The sequence below is a fragment of the Chelmon rostratus genome, chromosome 2, assembly GCF_017976325.1.
Source record: "Chelmon rostratus isolate fCheRos1 chromosome 2, fCheRos1.pri, whole genome shotgun sequence".
Lineage (NCBI taxonomy): Eukaryota > Metazoa > Chordata > Actinopteri > Chaetodontiformes > Chaetodontidae > Chelmon > Chelmon rostratus.
The window spans coordinates 466134-489208 of NC_055659.1; the positions used below are offsets into that span (position 1 = coordinate 466134).

Genomic DNA, 23075 nt, shown 5'->3' on the forward strand with positions numbered 1-23075 from the left:
CAATAGAAGTGTGCCTTCTCTGTATTATCTCTGGATAATTGTGTTTCATTGACAGTTTATTTTCCCTCCAGCTCTCTGCAGCTCAGACGAAGACGTTCTGAGTGGAAGTGAAGCAGAAAATATTCACAGTCATTTTATCTTTAAATACATTTACTCCAAGTATCAAAAGTAAAAGTACTTGTGCAGCTCGATGTCCTCAGTTAGTGTTTTTATATGTGCATTATGTGGTTATTAATACTCCATCTTTAACATGAGAGCATCATTTTAATGTTGAAGCTCGATGTCTATAACAATGATTCGTGTTATTTTTCACCCACAAAGTGAAAATACCCAAGTAAAGTACAAGTGCCTCAGATGTGTACAAGAGTACTTTATTGTTACTTTGCACCACAAATGATTTTGTTATAAAACTGCAGCCAAATTTCCAGAAAAATGATTTCTAAAGCAAATAGTTACTGCTCGTATTCATTTAGAATTTAAAGTTTTACTCATCGAACGTTTATATGAAAAACAGGCTTCGATGCAGCATCTCAGGTGACGTCATGTGCAGACAGCATGTGAACTGATCTGGTGTCAGCGCTGTGTGAATGTGTCTTATCTTTATGTGTTTAGTGGCCCTCATCAGAGCTGCCGTGTCAGCCGCTGCACACCTGCAGACGGCAGGAAGGTTCCCAGGTAATAAAAGCGGAAGCGGCCGCTTGTGTCGGCCGCGCGCCTTCGCGTCTCTGCGGCGGCGCTCCCTCCACTGAGGCCGCGAGGCCGGTTAACCATGAGATCATCGATGCCTCTCTCCTATTGTTGTGTGGGCCTCGCCCACCGGCCTCAGAGTGTGGGAAAGCTAATCCTGCCTGGGACTCATGGCTTTGTAATGCTAATGAGGGCCTATAAATACAGGAGAGGGCTCCTCGGCCCGTCACAGCTCACTCTGCTCCGCCACAGAAACTCTGCGCTCCACCAGAATGGCTCCAACCAACACCGGAGACTGTCCCGTCTCAATGCTGTCCAGCAAAGACAGACACAAAGTAAGTCCTGCTTCTCATTCAGTCTGATGACTCTTTCCGTTCTCTGTGGCTCCACCTCACTGAATGTCGTCCTGACGAGCTTCCTCTTGTGTTCTCCAGCTGAGGAAACCGGCCGTGGAGAAGATGCGCAGAGACCGCATCAACAGCTGCATCGAGCAGCTCAAGATCCTGCTGGAGAAGGAGTTCCACAAACAGGATCCCAACGGCAAGCTGGAGAAGGCCGACGTGCTGGAGATGACGGTGGTGTTCCTGAAGCAGCGGCTGCGGCCCCCGAGCCCGGCCGCCCACGCGGCTCACGGCGACGGCTACTCCCACTGCTGGAAGGAGACGCTGCGCTTCCTGTCCGCCGCCTCTCTGAAGGAAGCCACGCTGCCCGACCTCCGGCACCTCTGCGCCGGCCCCGCGCCGGCCCCCTCCTCCCACGTCCACATCCAGGCCGCAGTGAAGCAGCCGCCCGGCGCTCACAGAGCCGTGTGGAGGCCGTGGTAGAAGCTCCGCGGTGTGGATCACGCTGACCGTCAGACCTGGACTCATGTTGAGTCCTGTGACTGTTCGACTCCTGTGGAGTCCACGTAGATCGACTCTCATACTGAACCAATGTGCTGCACAGAGCAGAGGAGACTCCGCCATGTTTCTTCTTCATGAGGAGAGACGACTTGTTTGACTCGTCACCTTTTATAAAGGAAAACTATCAGAGAGATTTGATTCTGTGACATCGAGTCTCCATATTTACCTGCTGATGTTTGAATAAAGTCATTTCATATCTTTCAGCCTCTTCTCTTGCTGCTCTGCATCTTTATTCCAGATGTTTCACACACAGATCATCGATACACCACAGAACAGGAGACCCTCATCATCATTCACTGTTCAGTGCTGATGATGAAGGTCAACAGATCATTTAGGTAGGTCAGATTGTTACAATAAGAGATGATGATGAGTCACTCTGTTCTTTATTGAAGTGTGTTGTCTAAGACATCTCTCTGCAGTGTGCCGCTGCCTCGGAACGTTTCTTCAGTCTGAATCTGATGTTTCATACACACAGGTACTCTGTGCATATATAGACATATGTACACTAGATTAGACTTTATTAATCTCACAATGGAGAAATTCACTCTTACAGAAGCTCTGCAAAACACAGGGGGGGGGGGGGGGGTGCAAACAGCAAATGGAGGTGTAAATAAGAACAAACGGAGCAGGCATGTATATGTGCACATAGACACACGTACACTGTGCATGCATACAGACAGCGTGGAAGCGGCTGCATGCCACCACATGTGCAGCCTCCACCTGCAGGGGCCGTGCTGGGCGAGGGTCCACTCTGCGTGCTGAGCCCCCGGGCGGCGCTGAGTGGAGGACTCTGTCAGATCTGGTCTCATCAAACAGCTGCTGAGCTGACGGCTGCCTGGCTGCGGGGCTCGTCTCCCCTGTGTGGAGTCTGCCTCTGTGCTGCTTTCCCACACTCCTCAGGACAAAGGAAGTGTGCCGCGTTAGATTATCTCACCCCCCCCCCCCACCACCACCACCACCGCCAGGGTGAGAAACCTCCTGACCTGGCTGCTGTCTGCCCCCCTTCCCCTGCTCACTAATCTGCCTGCAGATCTGGAGGGAAATGTCGGCTCACAAGGCTTCTGCTCATACTGATGTACAACGATCGAGTACTTGTACCTCTCCCTCTACTGCACAACACCTCAGAGAAATACTGTTTTACTCCAGTTCATGTATCTTTACTTTAACTTTACAGATTCAGATTTGAACACACAAATGTCTGAAGAGTTTCTAAAATATGTTTGTTATAATTTAAACTCTCCAACAGTTTATACAAGAGCAGTTGAAATGATTCATCAATGACTGATCATCATCTATTGATGAGGTTTCAGTGATTGTTGATGTTTGATTTGCTGCTTTTCCTCTGAATGATCTGAATGTGTTTGTAATAATGTGGAGCTTTGGACTAAACAAACACTGTGAAGGCGTCACTTTGGCCTCATCGTCACCACATTTCTCACTATTTTCACAATGTTTCCAAACCGATCGATCGATCTCAAGTAACTGAAGTAACGATCTGATCATCTGTTCAGAGCCTCGTTTCTTCCCTCTGAAACTTTTTGCTTCCATCAGAAACAAAACAGAAAAATCCGGATCAGTTTGAAAACAGATTTATTTTAAAGACGTTTTCTTTTCCACAGGAAACAAGTTTCTTCACAGTCAATCACTTTAACAAGTAATCAGAGCAACACACAGTGTCAACGGCTCATTTAGAGCTGCAGCCTTTACAAAAGGCACGAGCACACGAACACATCACGTTACAACATGAAGACACGCCGAGAGGACATCTCTGCAACGAGACTCTGAACTCAGCAGAGAACAAAACGCTCTTCAATATGAAGAAGTTACTTTGCCTCTTTGCCTGAAAGAGAGTGAATCAGATTAAAAGCAGGAAACATCCAGAGATCCTACAGGTCTGACGGTCAGCGTGATCCACACCGCGGAGCTTCTACCACGGCCTCCACACGGCTCTGTGAGCGCCGGGCGGCTGCTTCACTGCGGCCTGGATGTGGACGTGGGAGGAGGGGGCCGGCGCGGGGCCGGCGCAGAGGTGCCGGAGGTCGGGCAGCGTGGCTTCCTTCAGAGAGGCGGCGGACAGGAAGCGCAGCGTCTCCTTCCAGCAGTGGGAGTAGCCGTCGCCGTGAGCCACGTGGGCGGCCGGGCTCGGGGGCCGCAGCCGCTGCTTCAGGAACACCACCGTCATCTCCAGCACGTCGGCCTTCTCCAGCTTGCCGTTGGGATCCTGTTTGTGGAACTCCTTCTCCAGCAGGATCTTGAGCTGCTCGATGCAGCTGTTGATGCGGTCTCTGCGCATCTTCTCCACGGCCGGTTTCCTCAGCTGGAGAACACAAGAGGAAGCTCGTCAGGACGACATTCAGTGAGCTGGAGCCACAGAGAACGGAAAGAGTCATCAGACTGAATGAGAAGCAGGACTTACTTTGTGTCTGTCTTTGCTGGACAGCATTGAGACGGGACAGTCTCCGGTGTTGGTTGGAGCCATTCTGGTGGAGCGCAGAGTTTCTGTGGCGGAGCAGAGTGAGCTGTGACGGGCCGAGGAGCCCTCTCCTGTATTTATAGGCCCTCATTAGCATTACAAAGCCATGAGTCCCAGGCAGGATTAGCTTTCCCACACTCTGAGGCCGGTGGGCGAGGCCCACACAACAATAGGAGAGAGGCATCGATGATCTCATGGTTAACCGGCCTCGCGGCCTCAGTGGAGGGAGCGCCGCCGCAGAGACGCGAAGGCGCACGACCGACACAAGCGGCCGCTTCCGCTTTTATTACCTGGGAACCTTCCTGCCGTCTGCAGGTGTGCAGCGGCCGACGCGGCGGCTCTGATGAGGGCCACTAAACACATAAAGATAAGACACATTCACACAGCGCTGACACCAGATCAGTTCACATGCTGTCTGCACATGACGTCACCTCAGAGGTCTCCGTTTGGAAGTTTTCTCATTAAACTGATGCTGACTGAAATAACATGAAGTGTTGTCGCAGCTCTGAGGGAAATGAAGAAGACAAATTGTCGTAGCACCTGTACCACTTTTTTACCTGTAGTGTCTGTAGTATCTGTAGTAGTTATTGTACTGGTGTGTGTACTCAGTAAATCAGCTGTGACAGACTCACAAAGAGGACATTGTCTCTGTGCTGTTGGTGTGTGGATCAGTCACAACAAACACAGTGAGAGAAAATACACAATCAGTGGTGAACATGAATATTCAGACATGAGCACAAATACTCTGCAGCTGTGCAGTGAGTCCAGCTGTGCAGTGAGTCCAGCTGTGCAGCTGTGCAGTGAGTCCAGCTGTGCAGCGAGTCCAGCTGTGCAGCGAGTCCAGCTGTGCAGCTGTGCAGCGAGTCCAGCTGTGCAGTGAGTCCAGCTGTGCAGCTGTGCAGTGAGTCCAGCTGTGCAGCGAGTCCAGCTGTGCAGTGGAATCATGTGATGTGATCAAATGTCTGAACTGTAAACAGTAATAAGTTGAAGTGATGAAGATCTGCTCAAACGTTTCTTTTATTTTATTTCTCGTTTGAACAAACTGCTGAGATGTTCGATGGAGCTGCAGACGAACTGAGGAACCGTCCACTGGACGAGGAGAGACCCCGTAGCTTTCATTAGTACTTCAGGTACTTCAGTCCATGTACTTATACTTCCAAGCAGCCCGTCAGTGTTCTAGCTGCAGGGAGAGCACGTGACAGCCCTGTGTGAACAGAGGAAGTGGCGCAGACTTTATGACAGGCTGCAGACTGTGGGAAGGTCTCAGGTGTTAGGAGTCCATGCACACACACACACACACACACGCACCCACACACACACACACACACCCACACACACACGCACCCACACACACACACACACACCCACACACCACACACACACACACCCACACACGCACACACACACACGCACCCACACACACACACACACCCACACACACACACACACACACACACACGCACCCACACCCACACCCACACCCACACACACACACACACACGCACACACACACCCACACACACACACACACCCACACCCACACACACACACGCACACACGCACACACACACACACACACACACACACACACGCACCCACACACACACACCCCGACTTATAAATACTGCTGGAACATGTGGACCAGAGGAGACCAGAGCTGTACCGGGACTCTGTGTGACTGAAGACTGTGAGATGGCGCCTGTGACTCAAACCAGACCTGAAGGGAAACCTGCATCAGTGGAGCACAGCAAGGTGAGACCAGAACCTGTCCTGAAGCTGCAGACCTCCTCAGACCGGATCCGTCTTTAACTCTGAACTCGTTTCCTTCTTCCTCAGCTCATGGTGGAGAAGGTGAGGAGGGACCGGATCAACCGCAGCATCAAGCGGCTAAGAGCGCTCATGAACCAGGATGGACGGAGCACCAGACAACCCCCCTCCAGGCTGGAGAAGGCCGACATCCTGGAGCTGGCCGTGGGCCTCCTGAGGCGGCGGGCTCTGGGCCGCGTCCCCCCCAGCTACTCCCAGGGCTTCTCCCAGTGTCTGCAGGAGACCCTGCGGCACCTGTCGCTCCGCGCCCCCCTGCAGCCCGCGGAGAGGGAGGAAGTCAAGCTGTTCTACGTGTTCCAGAGAGCCGCCCTGCAGCGCCACGTGTTCGGAGAGCAGGACCAACAGACTGCAGCGTGGAAACGGCCAGCACGCCGCTCCCCGGCGCGGTGTCACGGCTCTCTGTGGAGGCCGTGGTGACTCGGACTCATGTTGCTGCTTTACGTCCATGTCGTAGCTTCAGAGCGTGTTGAGGGTCACGTGCACACACGCCGTGCACGTGTGCGCACGCTGGAAACTTTGAAGTGTTCAGTTGTGCAACATTTGCACATTGTTCGACTTGTTCTCGTTTGTCTACAGTGTAGACAGACAGGTGAGCTCAGGCCTGATCCCTGCGGTACCTGCATGACGTCATTCCAGCTGTGCATTGATTGGCCTCTGGTCTGACTCCATATTAAACGGTCCTGATGCTTATTGTGGCTTCTTGTGGTCTCACACCCCGTCAGTCCAAACTGATGTCTGTCACTGAGCTTCACCTTCATCATCTTCATCTTCATCATCATCATGCAGCCTCCCTCATTGCTCTCAAAATACAGCCAAGCAGTGGAAAGTTACTCAGTACATCTACTCTAAGTAAAGTACTTAAGCATAATTTGAGGTACTTGTACTGTGACAGCTGCAGTTACTGCACAGATTCATACTTTACCTAAAAAAGACATGATGAGCTTTTAAAATACATGTACTTTAAGTACATTTAACTGATAATACTTCAGTCAGATTTTTACTGGTATTTCTTCTTTTACTTAATATGAAAATGAATATTTGCACCTTAAAGACAAAAAGACCTGAATTTCATTTATATTTGTTTACTGATAAATCAATACATGAGAAATACTTTTGTAGAGGACATCAGCTGATGTTCAAAACCAAGAGAAGAAACATCCCACTGATCCATCCATCGACCAATAAATATTATTGATACAACAGTAAAAACGGTCTGAAGTGAGACTCAAATCTTCAACAGATTCATTTACATCATTCATCTGTGAAAAGTCACAAAGTTGTTTGAGTCACATGTTCGATCTCATCTGATGCTGCTTGAACCAGTCAGCCCAGAAGCATCTGGGGGGCCTCCAGGGGCCCCTGCTGCCAAACATTGCTTTTATATCTCTCTATTTAATTCTAATAACAAAAACCAAAGCATCATAGACCTTTCGATAAAGAAACTCATCACTTCCCTTTAACAGAAAGAGTTAAAGTACAAGCTGACTGATTCTCAGCTGAATCAGTGTCAGGTTCAATCATCAGAGTCCAGTCCAGAGTCCAGTCCAGGCCTCCTCTGCTCAACACAGATTTGGTCCTTTTCTCTTCCAGACTAGGTTGAAATAATTTTAATTTTTAATCTGATGGTTTAATCTGAGTTTGGTCTCAATCACTGAATCCGGAACAAGACGATTTTTTGTTGAAATAGAACACGACAGAAATGTGTAGAATCAGCAGCAGGTCTGGTTCGTGTGTGTCGGAGCAGCAGATAAAAGACCTGTCGTCCCCGTTTTTAAACAAATGCTGCAGCAGTACGACTGCTTCCTGCAATGCATGCGATGCATCAGTGAACGACTTCTTCTTCATGTGGTCGTTGAAGGCAGAGTGGAGCCGCGTCTTCTTCTGCTGCAGGAAACACAGTGTGATCGCAGAGCCTTCCTGGGGGTGAAGAAGGACATAGTTTGGTCCTGTAGGTCTGACACCAGTGCCCCGATCTGCAGGCGTTCTCCAATCAGAGCCTTCAGCTTCTCCACCCCACTGCTGCAGGTGGAGTTTACACCTGAGACACACAAAGCCTTCTTTAATGCGCAGAAAGACCTCGTATCGAACACGTGTGTAGGAGGGTTTGTGAAATAAAAAGTCTCATCTTCATCTAAAGGAAAACTTTGACTCACCTGAACAGGTGTTCCTTCATGCTGTCCTGCAGAACCAGGTCCACATACTGAGCCATTTCCAGATGCTTCTCAAACCGATTCCTGTCTTCTTCTTGCAGGGGCACAGGACTCAGTGCAGTTCTGGACCCAGCTGGACCAGTAAACTGTAACGTGGACCCTCTGTCCCGACCTGAAGACCGTTGTGGGAACAGACGCACCTCCTTTGTGTGTGCGTGATGAAGAAGTGTGGGAAGCCGTGTGTCACCGTGGCTCCACAGACAGAGGGGAGGGTGTGTGACCGGGCTGACTGGGACACGCTCAGCCTCGTGCTGGGAGCTGTGGGAGCCCAGAGGAGGCTCACTGGAAACACACACACACAGACAGACGGAGGGAGATACACACACACACACATGCACACACACACACACACACACAGACACACACACACACACAGATAGACACACACACACACACACACACAGAGAGACAGACAGTCTGACAGACTGACAGACAGACAGTCTGACAGATAGACAGACAGACAGGCAGACAGTCTGACAGATAGACAGACAGACAGGCAGACAGAGAGACAGACAGACAGACAGTCTGACAGACAGACAGTCTGACAGACAGACAGACAGACAGTCTGACAGATAGACAGACAGACAGGCAGACAGTCTGACAGATAGACAGACAGACAGGCAGACAGAGAGACAGACAGACAGACAGTCTGACAGACAGACAGTCTGACAGACAGACAGACAGACAGACAGACAGTCTGACAGACAGACAGACAGACAGACAGACAGTCTGACAGATAGACAGACAGACAGGCAGACAGTCTGACAGATAGACAGACAGACAGGCAGACAGAGAGACAGACAGACAGACAGTCTGACAGACAGACAGTCTGACAGACAGACAGACAGTCTGACAGACAGACAGACAGACAGACAGTCTGGTCCACCAGCAGTCAGTTTGAAGGAACTTCAGGAAACTCTGGAGCTCTTAAAGGAGAAGTTAAAGGTTTGTAAAAAAGTGAAGTTTGACCAAACAGCAGAACACATGAAGGTCCAGGCAGAACACACAGAGAGGCAGGTTCAGGAGCAGTTTAAGAAGCTTCACCAGTTTCTAGGAGAGGAAGAGGAGGCCAGAGTTGCTGCACTGAGGGAGGAAGAGCAGCAGAAGATTCAGGTGATGAAGCAGAAGATGGAGGCTCTGAGCAGAGAGACAGCAGCTCTGTCAGAGACAGCCAGAGACACAGAGGAGGAGCTGAAGACGTCTCATTCCGGCTCAAGGACAAGGCTGCAGTGAGAAGAGTCCAGCAGCGCCCCCTGCTGGATGATCACAGCTGCCTCAGGAGCCAAACATCGGACCTTCAACATCTGGAACAAGGTGAAGGAGGTGGTCACTCCATCGATTCTGGACACAAGCAATTGGGTAATTTGATTACTTGTATTTAATTGCCTGTACGTAACATTAGAACCTGACGAATAAGTAAAACTTTATTTATAAAGCACTTTCTGTGAAGTATTTTCAAACTCAAGGCTACAACGTTCTTCACAGGTATAAAAAAACAAAACAATGAAAAGTAGAATTAGGATCAATATTGAAATCAAAGACCAGTGAAAAGAGGCATCAAGAAAATGTTCTGAGAATAAATAACGAGATTTAAATCACTGTATTCTGACTGCTTCACCTTCTAGAGTCTACAGAACTTTTCAAACATGTTCTTTAAATAAAATATTCTTTTCTATATTCCAGTTATTCTGCCCTGAAAGTAAGCAGGAGGAGGAAGAGCTGTGGTGAAAGTAAAGCATTTCATCTGAACAAAACTGCAGTGAAGGATCGTTAACTGTGTATAAAGCAGAGCACATAAATCTGTGCTCCACCTGAAATACTAATGCACCGTCACCAGGATCGCACAACTGAAGCAAAACACAAAAATAATGGAAAAACACCAGCACACCTCCAGATTAATTGGCAGGAAAAATACAATTCAGGAAGTAGAAATATCTTAACCAAACAATGAGGATTTTTTTTTTATGGTTGATGCAAAATCAAAATAATTCAGATATAAAGAAGAGGTTGTGAACCAACTTCCCCTCTCTTCTGTGTTGTATTGTCTTTTGTCCTTTTGTTGTACTTGTAAAAGCCCGTATGTGTCCAGCAACCATGATGTATAAACTATGTATATAGACTATAGGTTTGAATAATAAGCACACTGTGTACTGTAATGTACTGTCCTTGATAACATAATAAAGCACATCATGTTATATTATTTCATACATAATAATGTGCAGTCTATGTGATCAGATAAGACAAGACAAGACTAGATAGAAAGAAAAATAGCAAAAGAGATAGAAAAATTCAAAAAACAAAATGCAAAATAAAAGTTGACTATATATATGTACATATTATACAAATATGTAATATGGTATATAATATAAGAAAATAAAAGCACAATAATAACAATAGATATACTGCAGTAGTAATGCAGTACTATTTTTTAGCCTAGTTATATGAGTAATATTATAGAATTAAAAGATATAAGTTACTTCTAGATATGTTATTGCTTCCAACGTTACTCCCATGGTAATGATCGTAATAATACTGCTAATCAGAGACCAGGTGCAGGTGTACATATTCAAGAGATTCAAGAGAATCAAGAGATTCAAGAGTCTTTATTGTCATTGAACATGTCAATGAAATTTTCATGACAATGAAAATATACTAAGGCAATAAAATATACTAAACAATAAAATATGGAAGTGAAATATGCAAGAGAATAAAATATACAAGCAGAATAAAATATACACAGTGAAATGTACCGACAGAATAAAATATGCCAGTGGACAATAAAATATACCAATGAAAATGGAATGTGCCAATATAGTAAAAAAAAAGAATATAACTTATTTAAGTGAATGTGTGTACCTAAAAGTTAAGTACACAGATGGTGCAGGTGGAGGTGGAGGTGTAGGTGTAAATATTGTACATTATTGTACAAATATTGTACATTTAACTAGTTATTGATGAGTTATTGTTATCGATGACTTCATTAATTTGACTGTATGAGTAGATAAAGATTCTACTGAGAGGAAAGCGGGATTGACAACGAAAATTAGTGAAATGATGAATGAAAGCTGCGGAGATGTGACCCAAAGTCCAAAGTCTCCTCCTTAACCGTCATGTGCGGGCTGTGATTGGCTGAGGAGATATTACTGTTCGCTGAATGGCCAGTTGCAGACCCGCCTGTGGAAGGTTCCATTCTACAACATTAGGGGGAGTGGGGGCTTGCCGACTTGAATTTATGATTAGTACAAAATTACACATTGAGATTTCTTGTTGTTCAGTAATATCTAGAAGAATTTGTCGTTTTATTACGTTTCTGTTAAACTGAATTGTTCCAAGAATGAGCAGAAAGTTGTCATTCAAAGCTAACTTCGACCCCCAGGTCCTCGTCGGTGCAGTCTGGTTTCTTGTCAGCGGTCTAACTGCCTAAACCAGACCGATCAATACTGTCAAACCTGAGCGTCATCGGTTATTGATCGATGAAGCAGGTGTGTTAGCAGGTGTATTTGACTCGTTTTCTTCTTCACTTTGACCAGCCTGTCTTGGAAACATGCTGCGCGTGAGGGCGGCTGTGTGGCGGTCTTGGAGGGGGTACGTACCAGTGTTTCACATGAGCAGGCACGAGACTCCTTCACCTCAGCCATGACTTTTACAAGATGTCAGTTAGCTAACATTAGCCACTGCAGCGTGTTCTCCCACCGACACTCCACTCATTCACCGGCCGCTCAGGCGTTAACGAAGCCCCGTGTTGCTGTGGTTTGTTCATGTCGCTCGTTATGCAATGACCCTAATCTCTGAGTGCACCTTGAAAATAAATGAACTGTGTAGCTCTGTTTCATATGGAAAATACTAGCTAACATAACACTAGCTAGCATAATACTAGCTAACATAACATTAGCTAACATAACACTGGCTAACAAACCATTAGCTAACATATCACTAGCTAACAAACCATTAGCTGATGTCTCACTCACTGTCAGTGTCTCTGTCTTCAGTGCAGCAGATCACGGAAGACGCTTCAGATCAAACAGTAGCTGTTAGTCGATTAGTCGATCGTCAGAAAACTATTAAGCTGTTTTTAATAATCGAGTCAAACCCTCTGGTTCTTGCTTCTCACATTTTCTCATTAAACAGAAGCTTTTGTTTGATTTTAAAGTCTTAAAGAGTTTTGGACTGTTGGACTTTTGGTCAGACAGAACCAGCAGTGGATGAAGTACTCACATCTTTGACAGAAGCTACCGTAGTAATACTACAGTGTAAAAATACTACAGATTTTACTTAAGTAAAAGTGTTAGCATCAACATGTCTGTTTAATAACTATGTATATATATTATATTACTGGATTCAGAATACTGGTTTGTTAATGTCTTGCTTTGCTTTATTCGCTGCTGAGTATCTTTAATTTTGCGGGTGTAGCACCCAGTGACGTGACGTTTTCATGTCCAGCAGCAGTGGTACGCCACTAACAGTCTGCATATTAAAACAGTCCTCTAACAGTCATATTCAGGGCCATGGACGGTGGCTGTGAGGGTTTAAGGGGACCTGGACGTTCCCTCTTTTCCTTCTTAGAACCACTGACTGATTCTGAGACTGAACAAGTGTTTATTTGTCTGAGACATCTGTGAAAACTCTGAATTCCTCCACCTTCAGGTGTTTATTGTGGTTCACTCTTGGTATCCAGACCCTGTCAGGGAGGTTTGGGTGTGTTTTTAAAGAACAAAGTATGTATGAGAATATTTATCCTGCCACCTGCCAGCCAACCCCCCCACAGTGTCGGCTATCATCAGCCCGGTGACCTTCAGTTTAGAAAATAGAGGCTGGAGTAGTTAATCATATATGAAAGAGAGCCAGATATCCTGCTGTGAAGGCAAAATCTCTAAAGAAACTGGTTGAAGCTGGAATAAGTTGTTCCTGTTCCAAGTTTCCTTTTCATGCAACAGTGTGTTTTAAATGTCTTGATGAAGAACAAAGAGCACTCTGATGCTAGCCAGATTCAGGTGAGCAGTATCCTGGAGATCACCAAAGTCATGAGGATTCCTGATCGGCTGATGGACCGACGTGCTACAAACTGGTGGTCTTCATCAGATCAGATGAACTTTACTAGTCCCCAGCTGGGGAGATGCTGTCCTACAGGCAGTGTCAGTCAAACAAACATGTCGCTCATGTCTGAAATATGAGCAAATGTTGCTCTGGAGTTCACTGTGAGTGACGGTCGAGCCTGTTGAGTCGTTAGTCTCACTTTAACTTTTCATTTGCACAGCAGAAACAAATGAAAAATGTGCCCCCCAAAAAAACATTCCTTGTTCTTGATTATGTTTTATGAATAAAATTCAGTTTGGTTCCTCTTGTTACTCGTCCTTCCAGTTCTGTCGATAGAAATAGGTAGAAGTGCAGTCAGGGTACGTGTCAGGAGGCTGTGAACGTTTTCAGCTTTCAAAGGACTGAAAAAGTTTCTAAACCACTGGATGAATTCAAGTCAAATTTATCTCATTACTTATGAAGCAGCGTCAGGATCAAATGGATTAACTGAAATATTGAGGCAGCATTCAGGCTGAAACCAGTTGTGGGAGCTGCTGTTTATTCATTAAAGGAGTTCGACATCCTCCCACCATGATCAAGAATTTCATGGCCTGTTTAAGCCAAGTCAGGTCAAAGGCACCTGCTGACCTGTGCTGTTTCCCTGCTGTCTGTCTGTCTGTCTGTCTGTCTGTCTGTCTGTCTGTCTGTCTGTCTCTCTGTCTGTAGGTTCAAAACGTTCCCTTGTGCAGCTGTGGAGGTGAAAAATGAGCCAATCCTGGGCTTCAGAGAAGGGAGTGCTGAAAGAAAAGAGCTGCTGAAGGTTAGAATCTGCATGTGTTCACCCAACGATCACAGATGTGGACTTTGATACACTCTTAATACAATACACACATGTTGATGCACGTGAGTTACAATTCAATTTCCGTGCCTTCATCTTGATTTTGTCATTTTAGGCCTTGGACAGTCTAAAGGGGAGGACGGAGGAGATCCCATGTGTGGTTGGAGATGAACATGTGTGGACCAAAGACATCAGATATCAGTTATCTGTGAGTAAAGTCAACAGCACGTTCTGTAATCTGAGTAAACTGTTGCTCCATGTGGAAACTGAACGTATCACTGCTGCCATCATTATTCAAACATACTCGTTTACTCAGCTGGACGTGAAGGTAGTTGATGCTGAAAAAAACTGAGCTGAACTGCATTAAAAATTTAAGCTCTTTATTTTTCCTGGACAAAAAATATTGTTTCAGTAACATTATAACTCATGTAAATTGACTTTCTTTGTTTCTTTTCACAGCCGTTCAATCACTCGCATAAGGTGGCGAAGTTCTGTTACGCTGACAAGGTAAGTTAAAGTAAAAGATGTTGTAGATGTTTGTGAGCCACACTGAACGGTGGGTCTGTATTTCTTTTGATTTGGTCTGTTTTCAAGTAAATATGTGACAGATGGTTTGCTTAAGAGCATTTAATGATTTGTAAGTTAAGAAATGAGATAAGAGATCAAGATTAAAAAGAATAAAGAATTAAATCAACTATATATATACATATATACATATATGTGTGTGTATGTGTGTATATATGTATATATATTTATATATGTATACACACGTGTATATATGTTTGTATATATATGTGTGTGTGTGTGTGTGTGTGTATATATGTATACACACACACACACACACATTGTGTACATGATTATGAGAATACTGTTGCAGATATTGAACTGCACATGAGAAAATTCTGATATCACAAATAGTTGGAAGTCAGTCCTGGTCCAGTATTAGTCTTAGCACAGACAAGTGTGACATCACAAGGAGACATCTTCTGTCTAACAGTTGAAGTAGTGAAGTAAAAAAAGATTTAAATTTAGAGTTGACTTATTTATCGGAGCCTCTTTTTGCCTGAATGTGATTGATGCAGGAGCTTATCAACAAAGCTATCCTGGCGTCTGTGGCGGCGAGGAGGGACTGGGACCTGAAGCCCGTCCAGGACAGAGCCCAGATTCTCTTCAAGGCGGCCGATCTAATCAGTGGACCCAGAAGAGCCGAAATCCTCGCCAAGACCATGATTGGACAGGTGGGGAAGACACAGAGCAAAACCTTGTATCGTTATTTAACTTGGCTTATCAGAGACGAGGGTCGTCATTTTTTTAATGCAGTGAAATTCTAACTAACACGTACTACAAATCAATTTGAATACAACTACATACAGTATACCAGTGACACCAAACACAGTCTGAACGTGTTTCATGATATTTGTGGACGGTGCATTAATTCCTAATTTGTCAAATTGAATTGTGGCAGAATAAAGCAAACCATCCTCGTCCTTGTGTTCCAGGGTAAAACTGTGGTCCAGGCAGAGATCGATGCTGCCGCAGAGCTCATTGACTTCTTCAGATTTAATGCCAAACATGCTGTTGAGCTGGAGAAACAGCAGCCAATCAGTGCTGAGGGAAGCACGAACACGATGATCTATCGTGGACTGGAGGTACAAACGTGTCGAGTGCTGCTCGTGTCAATAATGTTTACTGCTTAATCACAAGGTACATCCCATTTCTCAAAATTGCATCCTCGTTTCCTTCACTTGCGTCTTTTCCTTGCGTCTTAGTCCCTCCCACCAGGGATGCATGAGAGGACGCAAGGAAACCACGCAAGGAGAGAAGAAACGAGGAATGTTTTATGGAATTGAGACGTCCTTTCCTCTGAAGCGTCACGTGAAGCGACGTCTGTTTCTGATGACGCGACACAGCTGGAGCTGCTGCAGTTACCGTTATATTCACACCCCCACCGCCCCCCGCCCTCGATATATTTACATTTTATACTTATATTTACATTGTTAAAAAGTCTCCAGCACTAGCAAATAAATATGAAACACTTTTATTAACACACATGAGAATTAATGAGTTCATTCTTGGCTGGACGCCTCTTCAGGTGAACAGGTGTTCACTTTCTGACCTGAACTTTATCAGCCTCGCTGTGTCTTCTGTCCTGTTCAATGAGACACATTTCAGACCTGTTAGTGAAGAGAAACCTACGAGCCATGAAACACATCACTCAGATAACACGCAGAACGAGTGACGAGAGGCCGATGTGTTAGTGTTAGAACAGGTTGCAGATTAAAGACTGCTGAGTGGAGACAAAACTGGAGACAGATGTTTTAATGTCTGACGCTGAACGCAGAAATCAGCTGCTGCGGGACTTTTATCCATCAGTAGAAATAACAGCGGTAAACCAAACTCTGTCTCCAGCTCCGTCTCTCTCAGGTCTGAGATATTCCATCTCTTCTCCACATTTGACATGATTTCTCTGAATATCTGTAAAGAAATAAGTTTTCCTGCCTGCCGGCCTGCGCACATTGAGAGGCGGTTGTTACGCAACGTCTGAAATGAGATCCACCCATAGTGTCCGTTTAAGGTCACTCAATGAACAGCGTGAATAAATGCTGGATGTCAGCCAGAATCCATTCTACTTCTTCCCTTAGCATTCCTAGCATTAATAAAAATAGCAAAAAGTAAAGTTTGTCTGTTGAAATTTTCAGACTGAGTGTTTGCAGCCTCATATTTCCCTTTTATTCTTCTCAAATAAATAAATGAATGTATGTGCCCTCCTTTTCTGTTCCCTCAGGGATTTATAGCAGCTGTGGCCCCGTTCAACTTCACTGCCATTGGTGGAAACCTGGCAGGTACTCCAGCTCTGATGGTGAGTGTGAAATGTTGTCTCGATGTAGATTATTGCATGACTGTGATCGGTGAGTGGTAGGGTGCTTTGCATTCAGCGAACAAACACTCACTCCAGCATCACTTTGAGGAGAAGGCAGGTATGATGTGTGGAAACTCAGCAGTTTAAAAGAATAACACCTGGACTCCTAAAGCTTCCTCCCTGGGATGATGTTTGTTTTCCATATCCCACCAACACAATAATACTATCACAGCAGAGATGACAGTAAAGCTCAGATATCTGACAGCTGCAGCAGTGATGACTTGGGTCTGTCTGAACCTTCATCAGCAGAGTGATCAGACAACAGCGCCGTCACAGCCTCATGCTGAGGCGCAGTTCATCTCGTGTCCACTGGGTGTCTCCACCCGCAGGTCACTGAAGGTCATTCATGGACACGGTGGCTTCCTGTTGTTGTTGGTGTGATCACGAACTAAAATTAGCAGCATGCTAACAAACATGAGCTACTCCAGCTCCTTCTAGCTTCCTCCTCTGCAGTGATGGCTGGATCGTGTTGAAAGCACTGGAGAAGTCAAAAAACACGACTCTCACTGTGCTCCCAGGTCTCTCCAGGCGGCTCTCCATTTAGCTCAACCTCACAGAGCTGCAAAGTGGTGTCTTGCACTCAGCTTCAGCTGCTGGTGTTTTTCAGGGTAACGTTGTACTGTGGAAGCCCAGTGACACTGCCATGTCTGCCAGCTACGCCGTCTACAAAGTCCTGAGGGAGAGCGGTTTGCCCCCAAACATCATCCAGTTTTTACCAGCTGATGGTCCGGTGTTCGGAGACGCCATCACGTCCTCTGAGCACCTGGCAGGCATCAACTTCACCGGCAGCGTCCCGTAAGAAGGTTTCTTTTGTATGAATTTTGCAGGAAATTACACCCTGTAAAAGAACTGACACTGTGCCAATCAAAATGTGGAAACTGAATAGATGTACATGTTAAAGTGTGGCTTTAATACCAATTAATTCTATTTATTCTAAAATGAATTCAGAAACACAGGCTCTGTCTCCACTCCAACATCACTCTGCTGCCAGTTTACCAACCTGCAGACGTGTAATAATGGAGAACAGGACATAATGTCGAGTTAAACAACCTCCCACCAGTCGATGTGTTTCAATCAGAAATGAACATTTAATCTGTCGCAGCTGTAAATCAGTCTGCTTTGATCTATAAATGAATCTGAGCGATTCTTTCAGTATGTCTTGTCTGCAGTGGCTTTATTCAGTCTGAACAGCTTCTCCTTTAGTTCACTGAATCCCTGCAGACACGGGAAGGCAGCATGCTGTTAAACCTGCAGCCTGTGAGTGACATCAGACCAGTCATTGATCAGATTAGCTGTAAACAACCACACACACCTGAACACAGCAGACTGGTTAGAACAGCTGAGCATTAATGTGGGAGGTGCAGCTGGATCACCACAGCTCGTTTATTTACATATTTTATGTTTTATTGAGTAATTCTCTTACATACGATCAAACTGACTTCACAAAGTCCAATTAAGACTGAAAGAACTGAACTTAAGTTGATGTGATCAGATAAACGTCTTCATCAAACTCTCACAGTTTGCTGAAGATGTTTTTCAGGGTTTTTTGCAGCCTCGTAGTTCATATTTTTAAACCAAAGTTTTGATTGAATCTGTTTTTGCAGGACGTTCAAGCGTCTTTGGAAGCAGGTCGCCCAGAACCTGGACACCTTCAGGACCTTCCCTCGACTGGCAGGAGGTGAGCAGAACCTTAAAGAATCAATAACAATGATCTAATAATCAATCATTTACTGAGGGAGAGATGGGCTGTCACAGAAAGAAAAATGACAGTTCAGCCTCTGATCAGGAGGTCACATGATACACAAACACACACATCATCCATAAAACTAGTCTTCCTCTCTGGGCGAGGAAGAGGAGGAGAGTTCACTAAATCTTGAACTGTTCCTTTAACACCGGAGCTCAAATGGACGACTGCCTGATGATGCTAAACTAATGAAGGCTGCTTCTTCACTTTTTCAGAGTGCGGCGGGAAGAACTTCCACTTTGTCCACAAGTCGGCGGATGTGGAGAGCGTGGTGAAGGGGACGATTCGCTCTGCGTTCGAGTACGGAGGTCAGAAGTGTTCGGCCTGCTCCAGGATCTACGTACCAGACAGCATGTGGCCGCAGATCAGACAGGAGCTGCTGGACATTCACAAAAACATCAGCGTAGGAGACGTGAGTACATCAAATCCTCAAAGTACTGCGAAGGCTAAAGAACAGCGGAGGCTAAAGAACAGCGGAGGCTAAAGAACAGCGGAGGCTAAAGAACAGCGGAGGCTAAAGAACAGCGGAGGCTAAAGAACAGCGGAGGCTAAAGAACAGCGATGGCTAAAGAACAGCGGAGGCTAAAGAACAGCGGAGGCTAAAGAACAGCGATGGCTAAAGAACAGCGGAGGCTAAAGAACAGCGGAGGCTAAAGAACAGCGGAGGCTAAAGAACAGCGATGGCTAAAGAACAGCGGAGGCTAAAGAACAGCGATGGCTAAAGAACAGCGGAGGCTAAAGAACAGCGGAGGCTAAAGAACAGCGATGGCTAAAGAACAGCGGAGGCTAAAGAACAGCGGAGGCTAAAGAACAGCGGAGGCTAAAGAACAGCGGAGGCTAAAGAACAGGGGAGGCTAAAGAACAGGGGAGGCTAAAAAACAGCTGCTTATCATCATGGATGATCATCCTCAGTGATGAATATTCAGATCATTTTCTTTATCATTTGTTTAGTCTGACATGTTTCAAACCGTTTCTTCAGGCCCACCGAGACGTCTTCATGTAGCTTGGTCAGAGTACAGTATCCAGTGGCGTTGAATGTGCGTCACGCCCACACGCCGTGCAGCTACCGTCAGTGGTCCTATAAGCTGTTTGTTCCTAGTCTGGACGTGTTTAATACAGTTTCACCCAGATCAGTGAATTCCAGAGCCCCTCCACTCCGCCAGCGTGCTTCTCCTTTTACATCATGGCGGCGTCATAAAAACTAGTTTCAGCCTCTCGTTGTAAAGTAGTATGAAAAACTCTAAAACACCATTAAAATACCTAGAAAAAGCCGTTCCTGCCTTAGCTGAGCCAGCGCTGGCGTACAGGTGATGTCCAGCGCAGGACACGTGATAAAGACACACGTGGATTGTAACTTGTTGGGAACTTGAAGGTTGTTCAGACTCGTGATGACGTGAAAGAGGTTTGTGAAACACTGAATCGTTTTCTTTTTTTTTCAGCCGGTGGAAGACTTCAGCACCTTTTTCTCAGCTGTGATCGACGACAAGGTGAAGTCCACGTCCTCTTTCAGCGCGTTGACGTGCAGAGGATGTTCCTCGCTGACTCTTTTCCTCTCCTGTTTCCTCCTGTAGTCATTTCTTCGGATAAAGAAGTGGCTCGACCACGCCAAGTCCTCCTCTAATCTCAATATCATCGCAGGTGGAAACTGCGACGATAAGAAGGGTTACTTTGTGGAGCCGACCATCATCGAGACCACAGACCCACGGGACGCCATCATGAACGAGGTACAGGCGGTCTGGACTGTCGGAGCAGTGCTTACCTGCCGCTGGACCTCAGGGAAACATTGACGGTGATTTGTCGACATGTGTTTTTGTCTCTACAGGAAATCTTCGGGCCCGTCCTGACAGTTTATGTTTATCCTGAGAACAACTACAAAGAGGTGCTGCAGCTGATCGACAGCACGTCCCCGTACGCCCTGACGGGGGCCGTGTTCGCACAGGACAAGTAAGACATGTTTGTCTCCGCAGTCACATGTCTGCGGGACAGGACCTGTTTTTATCAAGCCGGAGGTAGACCAGCTGCTTTATCTCGGGTTCGTTAACGTGGGTGTTCGCTTACTTATGTACTACGTATGTCACTGGAGGACACCACTAGAGGGCACTGCAGAGATTTCAAATAGAAACTCTGGATTTGCGTGATGCAAACAGTAAAATGGCGACACTCGAGGAGGTTAGTGTGAGTCCAGTCAGAAATCACAGCACAAAAAGCGAAGGTGGTTTATGAGGCCGTGAAATGAGTCACATGATGGCCGTGACGAGCGTGTTTCTGTGGTTCCTGGGTCAGCGTCTCTGAACGTCCTCCACAGAAACACACAGTGGATCGGTCAGTTCAGCAGAGCAGCTCACTGCCTCTACACTGCCCCTACTGGTCATGTGACAGACGGACGGGCGGCGGGAGACTCCTTCCGGTTTAGTCTGACGTCTGCCTGTGTGTTAATCTGACAGCGTTCAGGTCGGTTTGTGTCGTCTTCAAAGTGTTTCATAGTCACTCGGCCGACAGCAGATCTGAACCGTCACTCCCTGAAGTCTGACTCGCAGGTGAGAGAGACTCACCTGTGACTCACCTGAGGACATCGAGGCAGCAAACTCTAAAAATGTCTTTTTATGAATTTCATTGGTCTTTTTAAAGTGACTGTTTATGCGTCTCATTGTGAAGTTGTGTGTGTGCAGGAGTGTGATCGACGAGGCAGCTGCAGCCTTGAGGAACGCCGCAGGGAACTACTACGTCAACGATAAGTCCACCGGCTCCGTCGTGGCTCAACAGCCATTTGGTGGCGCCAGAGCTTCAGGTAAGACTTGCTTTTCTTCTTCACGTGATCAGAGTACACAGCTGCTGACAGGAAGCGGCTGTCTGTCATGACGACTGTGTTCAACTCTCCTCTCCATCAAGGAACCAACGATAAACCCGGGGGCCCACACTACGTCCTGAGGTGGACGTCCCCGCAGGTGGTGAAGCAGACCCACGTCCCCCTCACAGACTGGAAGTACCCCTATATGGGCTGAGAGGGAGTCCAGTCCTGCAGCCTGCTGATCCAATCAGAGCCCTCTGACGGAGCTAATTCTCCAATCGCCAACGACACATACATACAGACAGACTCGTGTCTTTGTCTCTCTGTTTGCACTGAAGCTGGACATGAATGTATTTGAGGACATGATGAGAACGTCTTCCGTCCGTCAACTGTCAGACGGGCTGCCGGTGATGAATGTTAGTTAAACAAAATCTCTGAAGAATCGTCAGAATCGTTAGCTGTGGAAAACAAAGTGTTGATGTTCAACTAGAAATCATTTTATTCTTTTTTTAAATAACAGTTCAAACAAGTCGACGAGTCAAAGTAATCTGTTACTGTCTGATAATCGATTACATTTTAATGTCAAATGGGAAAAATTCCCGTTTTTACTCTTCTGTGATGACAAACTGAAATGTTTGAACATTTGAAGACGTGAAACATTTCCACTGTTTTTAGTTGCTGGTACGTTATTTTAGGTCAGTATGAGAACAAAAAGAGTTCTCTGAGACTGTTACATCTCTAAAGCCCACTAATGTCTCATATTTATTAGTTTGACTGTTGAAATACATGTAAACTGATAGAAGAGGAGGAGGAGGAGCTCTCTGTGATAAAGAGGCTGTTTCTTCTTCTGTCCCAGTGCAGTCCGTCTTTCGGTACTTTAATGGAGGACAGCTGAGTCCACATCAGTTAACTGTCTCGCAGGCTGAATGTGGACGACTTTAACTCGAACCTGCTGTCAGACGTCTTGTGAACTGCTGAAATGTCCTTTTTTAAAGTGCTGACACGTTCAGAACGACTTCAGTTTGTGCTGCTTCGTCTTTTATCAAACAGTTTGAGTAACATATATTTTTGTATTTGAATCTTTTTCTGATTTACGGTGGTGTGTCCTCAGAACCTGCCTGCCTTAGTAACTCTGTAAATTCAGATTAATTTTTGACAATAAATATTAAATTATTAATATTACATTCTGTGTTTCTGGCTTCTTTTAATGTGACTCATGGCTGCAGTTTTCAAACAGCGAGGTGGCCACGAAGGTCTTTTAACCAGACCAGAATCTGACTCCTCGGAGTCAAAGCTCAGATCTGAACACACAGGAAACAGTTTAGACTCAGTGTGACTTCATCATCTCTGATGTTCATTTAAAATAAAACTCCAGAAATCATCAAGATCTGAAGTTTTCTGCAGTATCACGATGATCAGTGATGGTTGTTGTGCATCCACGAGGATGCTGCTAACAGGAGCTAAGAGGAGCTAACATGAGCTGCTAGCAGGAGCTGCTAACAGGAGCTGCCTCGCTCAGACACTTTATGAAGACGTGATTTTCTTTACTGATCACTGGTGATAATCCTGTTAGCAGATCACTAACATCAGTAAAGCTCACTGGATTCGGAAACAAAGGAACTCTCAGTTTGAGGTGAAGGTGGAGACAGCCAGCAGCTTGTAGTTAGCAGAAG

At 45.9% G+C, this 23075-nt stretch overlaps 3 protein-coding genes across 3 annotated transcripts; 2 read left to right on the top strand and 1 right to left on the bottom strand.

Moving 5' to 3' along the window:
* Positions 1 to 936: 936 nt before the first annotated feature.
* her15.1 (hairy and enhancer of split-related 15, tandem duplicate 1) lies at positions 937 to 1511 on the top strand. The gene is made up of 2 exons (XM_041944694.1): positions 937 to 1022; positions 1122 to 1511. The coding sequence occupies exons 1-2, from the start codon at positions 960 to 962 to the stop codon at positions 1509 to 1511; spliced, it is 453 nt and encodes a 150-aa protein (XP_041800628.1). The 5' UTR covers positions 937 to 959.
* A 2005-nt stretch (positions 1512 to 3516) lies between these two features.
* Positions 3517 to 4091, bottom strand: LOC121611963 (transcription factor HES-5-like). Its single transcript, XM_041944707.1, has 2 exons — positions 4006 to 4091; positions 3517 to 3906 (listed from the first exon to the last, which is right to left on the bottom strand). Exons 1-2 carry the CDS (start codon positions 4066 to 4068, stop codon positions 3517 to 3519), a joined length of 453 nt encoding a protein of 150 aa, XP_041800641.1. The 5' UTR covers positions 4069 to 4091.
* A 7419-nt stretch (positions 4092 to 11510) lies between these two features.
* Positions 11511 to 22584, top strand: aldh4a1 (aldehyde dehydrogenase 4 family, member A1). The gene is made up of 15 exons (XM_041954017.1): positions 11511 to 11684; positions 13839 to 13932; positions 14066 to 14158; positions 14410 to 14457; positions 15033 to 15188; positions 15450 to 15599; positions 16736 to 16810; positions 17478 to 17665; positions 18475 to 18548; positions 18830 to 19026; positions 20054 to 20101; positions 20186 to 20338; positions 20437 to 20558; positions 21284 to 21402; positions 21504 to 22584. The coding sequence occupies exons 1-15, from the start codon at positions 11644 to 11646 to the stop codon at positions 21614 to 21616; spliced, it is 1671 nt and encodes a 556-aa protein (XP_041809951.1). The 5' UTR covers positions 11511 to 11643; the 3' UTR covers positions 21617 to 22584.
* The last annotated feature ends 491 nt before the right edge of the window (positions 22585 to 23075 follow it).